The following is a 9,758-nucleotide window of genomic DNA, read 5'->3' as shown; positions in this document are numbered from 1 at the left end:
GGGAATCCCCCACGACAATTACCCTCCTTAACATTTAAGCATGAAGTATTTGCTTTAAGGAACAGGAATAATAATGGTCCATTTTCCCCTTTTGTAAAGGGTCCTTTAATAATAAAAACAGGAATTAGAAAGTCTCTCACACGCTCCTCAGATATCCTTACTGGGAGTGGCTCATTTCTAGAAATCACTTCCCCATTTGCTTAGTAAAGACCAGTGCTGTTTCTTCTTATGACAAAGTATGGCACGTGCAAAGAAAATGAGAGGATCAGCATGAGACAGGGAAATACAACTTCTGTCTCAGATGCTCATTTGCTGGAAGACTATGGGTCTGAACAGCCATACCAGTTAGTCATTTCTGCATCCCTGTTTTAATCTTGTAGCTCTGGAAGATGCCCAACTGAAATGGATTTTTCTCTGGTCATTTTGTGGTAGGTAATTTTTTCACCGAGAGGCAGCAGCTTGCTATTAACTTGATCTCTGCCTTCCGATTATATGGAGATTTGAGGCAGGGATGGATGGTTTCTTCCAAGCTATGTACTTTGTATCTGGCTATCTTGGACACATCTTTTCCCTTGGCATCTGCCTGCACAGCCCTTGGGTTGTGCCAGTCCACGTACTTCCCAGAGAAAGTGCAGGGCAAGAGGAAAGAAACTCAGGAACCATCTCACTGGAGAGAACAGAGCATGGAAAAATAATAGTTTCAGCTACAGAGTGAGGCACAGAGGAAAGAGCTGTTTGCACCACCATACGCTGCCCATCTTGGTGAACAGAACATAATCAGAACTTCTACTTTAAGTACGCAGGAAAGAAAAAACCTAAAACCAGCCTCAAATGTCTCATTTTACTGTTGATAGTACATCCACGCACCATGCCTCTGCAATGGCATGGTTTAAATTGTATGAAGATAATGAAATTCCTATTTTTTCTCTCTGTTTCAAAACTGGTTTTGGTGTTAAACAACACGGTCCATAGGTTGTATTAGCATTTTAAATGTTTGTACACTAAATGCTTAAGATAATTCTATTTTTTTTGTATAACAGACAATGCAGTTCCAAGGCAAACTAAAGTTTCTTTTTGGACAAAGGAAGAAGTCCTCATCAGGAACAGTATTGCCACCTCAGCTGTCCTTATTCTGCATAGTGGTACCACTTCTGCTCCCTTCCATGACAGAGATGAAGATGAAAAGCCTGCTTGTGAAAGCAAAACACAAAGCTGATGATGCAGCAGCAGTGAATACAAAGTATTTTCAAATTAATCTTTTAGCAGTTAGTAAAATATACTATGGGCTTTATGTTTATTAAGTATGTAAAAAGCACAAATGAGGCTAAATAACTCTCCATTTTAAAACTCTTTCTTATAAAAGTGAGTAATTTATCTGGATTTAACTATGTAATACATAATAACTATGTTATAATATAATATATTGTACTTTATATGTAACATATATTAAGTATTATATTTCCATATATATAATTTTATATAAAAACTGGAAAGTTAGGATATCTTCCTAACCTTCAGAAATTACCAACGCAATAAGTCATTCTGCTAATTGTAAAAGTAGAAAAGAAAAAGTATTTTTACTGACAATTTTCAGATTTTGGTATCTTCTGGTAGCACAATTATTTGGATTTGGGCATTTTTGTAGCAAACAAAGGAAAAGGAAAACTTCAGAAAGCTGAATGTGTATGTGGGAGTGTTCACGTAGAGTCAAATGAGATGTATTTGGTGTATGCATTTATCTTACAACAGAAGGCTTATGAACACATAAGTCTACAATTGCACTAAATGGCCTGGGGCTGATCACTTGGCAGCAATCACAGAAGATCAGGACAGATTGTGTTGAGACTCATTTCCTTCCTAACACTTATTTTCCTTACTCTTCTATGATTGAATTTTAGTTGATGTTTGGGGCTAGGATTATATTTTCCCTTATTTGGTTAAATATAACCTTACAGCAATGAGGTCCATTGCTGTGAAGCAAAATGCTCCTCAGTGTGACTGACAGCATCATAATTCGGCTTTTAATTAGAATATGCTTGTGTATATGTTCCTATCCAGACATGTAATGTGGTTCTAGCACATACATCCTTTTGACAAGAATTAAATTACTGGAAGGCTGATGTAATGGACTATGCAGGCTTTTGGAACAGAGTTGGGAAGTCATTTCCATATGTTAGTTTTTCAGTGGCCCAGGTGAAATTAATTGATGATCAGAATTCAGCTCCTAGAAGAGAGGTGTTTTACTTAAGTTTTACTAACTGACTGGAGAGTGGCCAAGGATTTGACAAGAATGAAGTGGGCATTTAACTTCAGTGTTTCCTTTGGTTCAGGCCTGAAGCATACTAACCAGGAATGGTGGGCAAATTTATATAGTAATTTTTTTTCTGATGGTCTTAATAAAGGGAAAACTTTGTAAAGCAGCGTTACTCTTTCCAAGCCCTAACATGCATTTTGAACTAAAGACTGGAAAAAATTCATTCAAATCATGTAATGATTATTGCAAACTGAAGTCATGCTAACTCTTAAGTGCATTGCTGGTCAGTACGTACCTTGAACATACCTTGAATGTACCTTGAATAGGCAGAGCAGAATATACACAGCATTTGTCTCGATTCAAGCTGAAACTTATTATTGCAGATATAGTGAGTTGTGAGCAGAATATTCCTAAACATAACTATTCCTCTTAATTGAATGCAGAATTCCAGTCATACACTAGTTTGAGCAGCTGAATGACGCGGGAAACGTAGATAATTATTTAGTGTTGGTTACTATATATTTAAACCATAAGTATTTGCTAATGGTCAACTTGAAGATCACATCTTTCAGAGTTTGTGATTTTACTGATTCACTGACAAGGAATTTTCCACATTTTCTGTCCTCTATAGCTCCAGTTCCAAAGGTAATTCAGGGCTGTGTGAAGCAGCAGAATTATATGGAAGAAACAGTCATCATGAAGGTGCCGCTTTCACTAATGTGTTACAGATTGCTGAAAACCAAATCAAAGGTGTGTCTGCTAAGTACTTCTGGATTATATACAGTTTATGGAGAGAGAACCTTGTCTCTTCTTTCTGTTAGGTTTTTCACGTTTTGGTCCCAATGCTCTCCTTTTTCTTCTCTCTAAACCCCCTTCTTTAAAAAAATGCCAAAAAAATTTCTGCCTTAAAAGATAGTACTATCAGTCTGCTATTTCGGAGTGGGCAGAAATACTGTGATGCCAAGTTTACAGATATATAAATAATCATAGTAGATAAGAACGCTCAACGTATGCTTTCCTAAAAAAGGCAGCACTGAACTTAATAAGATTATGTGAAAATCTTAACAATTAATGACAGTATCTATCCCTCTTTGAGGAAAAGTGGATGATATGTTACAAATGCTAGTTTTCCCTAAAGATCAGAAAACAGAGAAAAATTAGAATGTATTGTCTTTAAAACTCATGATTTGCTTGCAGCTTTGACTCATGCTTTTCTAGTGTTTGGCTGTGGCAATGTTATGAGAGTCTATGCTGTATTTCAGATTTTACAGTGGATAAAATTTTGATGGTGAGTCTACCCCAATGGGCAACTTCTTCTTGAGTAGAGTTGTAGTCAGCCTTCTGTCATACCTGATGGAAACCTTTAACTTCTTTAAAACCATTCCTCTGCCATAGCCCCATTTTTCATGAACATTTTTTGTTGTAATATTACTATTACTGAGAGGGAAAAATTATAATGAACTAATAATACTGAAAAATCCTTGGTTACAGTTTAAGTGCCTCATGAGGTTTTTCAAATTTTATTTTTTAAATGTAGTTTGCCTAGTTTTGTGACATATTTTAGCTTGTACTTTCCTATGCTGATGATTCCAGGGCAGCAAACAAACCTGTGAACATTAACCCATAGTTGAGGTAAGAAAAAATACTAAATACTGCTTGTATTAAAATAGATTTTCTTTTAAATTGTATAGCAAAGAATAATGGAGAAAATGGCATTTCTCTAGTCAAAGTACAAACAAATGAAGATCACTGGGTCTGGGTTCAAGCTAACACTCAACTTCTGTATCGAAGTGGTTGTTCAGAATATGTCCTTGCCCAACAGCAAATGTTAAAGTAAGTATATTTTCCAATACAAAAAAAAATCTGTATTTCAGAAAAATGAATGTATTCTTTATGTATGAGATCTTTAAAAGGACTGTAGTGACCTAAGAGAAGAGCTCAATGAGAAGGATTTAGTTTACTTACAAAATGGAAATCCATTTTTGTCTTGGATCATATGAAATGGCTGTTATAATCTTAAACAAAATTTCTTTTCTTCAGTCTTTTTTTCTTCTGAAGTTGACTGTACCTACATACTAAACCAGAATATTTCAAAACCCAAATGCTTGATTATTAATATGTTTTGACTTTCTTGCACAAAAATGTATTTTGGGGTTTTGTTTTACTTTGCAGCTGAAACTCTTCACTGATTTAGTGTCCTGGTTTTTCTACTTTTTAACATTTGATTATGTTAAGCTTATTTTTTTTTCTTTATGGATGACAGTTGAGCTTATGTTTTTAGTTGTGGATGCTCAACATAATCTAAACAGGGATGCTCATATTCATTGTATGTTCGTAGATAGATACATCTAGTTGGCTGTAAGCTCAGCCTTGGAGGAGAAGCTAATCTCACAGATTTGCATTCAAAGAGGACCTCTCCGCTGGGTTTTACCCTTTCCTCCCAAATAGGCTTTTCTTCCTTCCCCCATGGGATTGCCTGTTACAGTTCCTGTGGGCCTTGTTGAGGTGTCTCTTCAAGCTGGTCTGAGGGAAGAGATAAGAGGGTGGGCTGAATGAGCAGGGGCCAGGAGGTGTACACAGCCACCATCTGGTCCAGTGGAAAAAACGTGGCTGTTATCACTGTTTTTTTTCCTTTAGGATGCCTCACAGGTGGAAGAAATAAATGAAAAAGTCTTTGAACTTCTAGAGTAGATATCCCTTGCAGGCAGTGTATCTCTCAGGATCCACGTGAATAGCAGAGGAGCTCCCACCTGAGGGTGGTGGAACTCTACCATTACTGGGATGGCACAAACATAATCTTGCCATGGTATTGAGAAGCAGATTAAAAGTGGCTGTTTCTTGTATTCAAGTCTCTACTTCTAAATTGTTTTCTATGTAATTAAACATGCTCTTTGATGTCTATTTAGTTACATTTTTACCCTCTGAGTGGTTAAAAACCTTCCTCTGTGCTTGATAGTTCCTGCAGGCTGAAGTGTTACAGGAGTTGCCCTTGGAGATTATGTTCAGTTCTGTCCTCTTGATACTCTGCAATAGACTTCATCCTTACTACTACTTTTTTTGTTAAAATGTATGCTGTCTTCCTGGAAACAGGAATATTCTTTTGGAGAATTTTCACAAGATACTATTTCACTGTAAAATTCTTCATTTGGGGGTCTAAGCTTTTGTGACCATTGTGTTTTGTTCAGTCCATTGCTTCCCAATTAGACCACTTCCTGAGAAGCCAGTTCTGCAGCAAACTTGTATCATACCATTTGCATCCCAGGACTATCAATAATAACAATAACAATATTTAGCAGGGGACTGAAAATATTTAATACCTAATGGAAAAAAAGAGAGAAAATATTCTCCTTTATTGGTGTACATTTATTACAGTGGGACATTCTCCCTTTATAACAACATGGACTCCCTCTACTGGAAAATCCTATACTTGCACATTGAGTCCATATCCAAGGAAAAAATTGCTAACAGTCAGCTAAGAAAAAAGCCTTCTGAAACCCTTACTAGCTCTCCAGGTTTTCATGCTCGGTTTCTTATTGAGATGTCCACTTCTTGTTCGGAGAGGGAGGGGGCGGCTTTGTAGCACTGATCCTGGCTGGTTGGGAATCAGCACATTGGTGAATTCCAGACAAATCCTGAACCTGAAGATTTGAACCCCAAGTTCTGAAAACTGTTGCATCGGGCAAGGAAATGCTCAGGCAACTTTTTCTGCCAGAGCTCTTCACCAATGTTGAGTACTTCAGCTGGAGGTCATGGAAAATTAATTCAGTAGCCATCTTAGAAAACGAAAGACAACGTGAATTAAGTTAGACATGTAAAACAAACCTATGCCAAATATGAACATCTGTGACTATTCTGGACACTTAATTCAGGCATTTTATTTCCTCTCAGCTAACTCTGCATTCTCAAAATGTAAGATCTCCATGGTTCTCTCTCAAATCACTTTGATCAGAAGGTTCTTATGCATCCAAATAATTCCTTGTTAACAAAATATATCTCATTTAAGATACTCTTTGCATTTTCTCTCTAGATTTTTCTGCACACAAATATTATTTAGATGTATTTTAAGGGAAGAACAAAAGTGTAAGGTAGTTACCATACTGAACTACAATATTTAAGGTCTTTGTGAACTGTGTGCCTGAAATGAAAGAGTAAATGCATGTCAGAATTTAAATCAAACAGTGCCACAGAAAGGTAGCTGTGCATACACATTGACACCCAGATGCATGCACACTCTTTTTTTCTCTCGAACAAATGCAAATGTTATATGGACAAGAGCATGAGAGTCCCATTTAAGGACAAAGTATCGCTTGTAATGTATGTTGAGCCACTCCGTTTGTATCCCAGAAAACATCCATTTAGAAACCTCTGATTGACTGATTTTTTTCTACTGTATTGAAAGGGAAGAAGATGAACAACTGAAGATACCAAGCAGTTTTTCCAGTTTGAAAGGAAACCTGGAGGGACTTTCCTATAACAGTGCCATTGAAACTCTGGGCCAGTGGAAGCATCTTAACTGGACAGCAGTAAAAAACGAACAAGATAATGTAAAAGTGAAGTTTGAGCCTCATACAAACGGTGAGTGTTTTATGCAAGAGGAACCTCTCAGTTCTAACACATCAGTTTTAGGTGTTCAAAACAACTGCACCACAAACAGTAGCTGGACTTTAAGAAACTCAAGCTCTTGTTCTATGAGCCAGCGAATGAACACGTGTTCAAACAGGAGAGCTGGATCATTCTACAACAGAGACCAAAGTTTCTTAAATTTAGCATCAACTTGCCCTTCTCACTGGGGGAGTGCAGAAAGCTGCCAGTCTTACTCGGGCGTACAACAGCGTTATGCGGAGAACTATGCGACAAACCATCTGAAACTGCAGAGACCGTTAATATCCTCAGAGTCTCTCTATGACGCGGCCTTTCCCTTGGAGATGCCTATCAAAACGGAATACGATTCCGATTCTGAAAATATTGCCGATAACTACCTGACGTCGCAAAACCGAGCCTGGCTGGATGAGAACGGCTCGGTGAGAAAGCAGGTGTTTAGCTACCCCAATAGAGTGCACCTCAAAACAGAACCGGACCTCTGTGAGCCAACCTCACCTTGTCAGAAGCCAAGGCACTGCCTTTACACGCCTCATAATTGGCAATGCATCGTAGCAAATCATCCCAACAACCTAAACCTGAACAGATCTTGCAAGGGTTCACGTAGCAAGGAGGTGGCCCCATTTTGCCCTCAGAACTCCTCTGGGTGTTTGGAAAGCATGCCTGATCTGCCACACACGGCGTGCTATGACCACTTCTACAGCCCCAGCCCAGGGGAGGAGAAAGAGCAGAATAACGAGGTGTTTAAAATGCCGTGTGAATTTAAAAACCCCTGCTTGGTTCAAGCAATCAAGCGTGAGCCCCTGGATTCTCCACCATTGTCCAACAGCGGACAGAACAGAGTACATGTGAGCTTCCCTGAAAATACATTAGCAGGTCCTGTGCCTCATAAAACCACTGAATGTACATTTTTACAATAGATTTTATAACCTTTGGAATATTTATAATGTTAAAAGCAAGAAGTTGTAGATTCTCTTCCAGCTGGGTTAAATGAGTTACTAAAATTAAAAGCCAATGGAAAGACTTTGAGTGTGTGTGTGCGCGCATCTGTGTGTGAGAAAAACCAGACACAGACATGCACACATCCTACACCCCCTACCTCCCCTACTGCCCTTGTCTTAGTGATCTTTGGGAAGAAAGAAAGAAAGAAAGAAAGATAAAACCTCAGGCACAGAAAAATAATCATTACTCACTGCACAAGTATACCTGCTAATTCGTATTTATCATCTTTCCTCTCTTGTCTACAGCTCATTACCAAGGTCTAGCTATTTCTGTTTCCTGCCTTTGTTCTGTTTGTTTTTCTCAAGCTGATGTGATGCCTCTGTGCAAAGAGAAAATCTTTATGGTCTTCAGTGTGGCCAGTTTACCTTAGGAGTTTTTGCATTTTTATTTTTTTGCTACCCTAATAAGAAGCATCAGCTATTCCTTTATCTCAGCATTAAATTGAGGGCAACAGGCAAGGGCTTCCCTCTTAGTTTAAAAGGATAGCATTAATTAAAACCAATTACTTTCATAAAATGCATTAGAAATTATTTCACTTCAAACTGAAGATTTTCCCGGTTTCCTGGATAATACTAATGCTTTAGCACCCATATTTTTCCATTTTAAAGCCACCAGCCTTTCATGTTGCTGTTTGAAAGACTGAACAATGGGATGTTATCCACTTCTATAAATAAGTTATAAAGTGCTCTTAAATGTACATGAGAAGAAAATATTTCTCCGATTATTTTCCTTGCTGTTACTTATAACATTAACGAAGGAAATGCACTTTTTTATTTGATAGTATCTCTTTCACTGATAGCAGCTTGTTAGACATCGTCACCTGACATCAAAACCAAATCCTACACTAAGATTAGATATGTTATTTTCAAAAGCATCCTAGTTTCACTCCCAAAATAAAATCTTAATCTCACTGAGAGCTAACTGGAGGTTGTACATCTTTCAAAAGCAGTTTGGTGCACTTTGGTGCTTTTGAAAACTGATCTGTATGCTTTCCTTTGAACCCAGGCAGTAATGTATTTCCACAAAAAAAAAAAAAAATCTACAACTTCTGTTTTGTTTTTTTGTTGTTGTTGTAGTTTGATTCCTGCACTAACTTTTGTTTTAAAATTGCACTATTTCAACTTTATATCAACTTCACCTATATAAAAACCACATCATTTTAAAAAAACTTAGATGTATATGTGCTTTTTGAAAGAAGCCTTATAATGAATGTTTTCTTTTTCAAAATAATTAAATAATATAAATAATTATAATGTCTTCATTTCTATATCTACTAGTCACTAAATGGCTTTACATGCCAGAAAAGTGGCATAAACTTCTCCCGAATGCTATAAATACGTGGGTTAAATGTAGTTTTCAGATAGGGGAATGGTTTTGCACCTGGGAGGCTGCTCTTCTCCAAGACTGTCTGCCTTCTCTGATAGAAATTACCGCCTGTACGTTAGAGTTGGTAGATGTAAAGATATACATTCTCTGCTTATGAACAATGATTTAATCTGAAATGCTGCACTTTACACTGAAGTGATGGAGGTAACACACATACCTTTTGATGACTGTTCTGCAGAAGGCAGTATTCCCAGCAGAAAGGCAAGAGGGGACAGTAAAGAAGTGCAATAATATCTTACTGTAGCGCAAGTTAAATCTGCCGTAGTCCAGCTGACCATACCTAAGCCATGAGAACATCTCTCTTTTTTTGTGTCTGAGGTAAATCATCTCCCTGTTGGCTATGTGCTGCCTCTTATTTCAAACAGTCTTGATATCCTTGGCTTAATACTCTTACCAGTGGGTGCAATGCAACATCAGACCCCTTTCAGAGATGAGACCGTAATGATGGAATTTACACTGCTCTCTGGCACACCACTGTTCATGTCACATAATCATAGAATCATTGAATCATAGAATC

At 37.6% G+C, this 9,758-nt stretch overlaps 1 protein-coding gene across 1 annotated transcript; it reads left to right on the top strand.

Annotated features, from left to right (window-relative positions):
• Positions 1-1,040: 1,040 nt before the first annotated feature.
• Positions 1,041-7,773, top strand: AHRR (aryl-hydrocarbon receptor repressor; the record flags this gene model as incomplete). The annotated part of the gene is made up of 4 exons (XM_009581158.1): positions 1,041-1,240; positions 2,886-3,004; positions 3,946-4,087; positions 6,654-7,773. Coding segments are annotated over 4 exons (1,581 nt in total), but the record flags the coding sequence as incomplete, so codon positions are not given.
• Positions 7,774-9,758: the final 1,985 nt, after the last annotated feature.

This window comes from Fulmarus glacialis, unplaced genomic scaffold, assembly GCF_000690835.1.
Source record: "Fulmarus glacialis isolate BGI_N327 unplaced genomic scaffold, ASM69083v1 scaffold45760, whole genome shotgun sequence".
Lineage (NCBI taxonomy): Eukaryota > Metazoa > Chordata > Aves > Procellariiformes > Procellariidae > Fulmarus > Fulmarus glacialis.
This window is presented reverse-complemented; position numbering and strand designations above follow the sequence as displayed.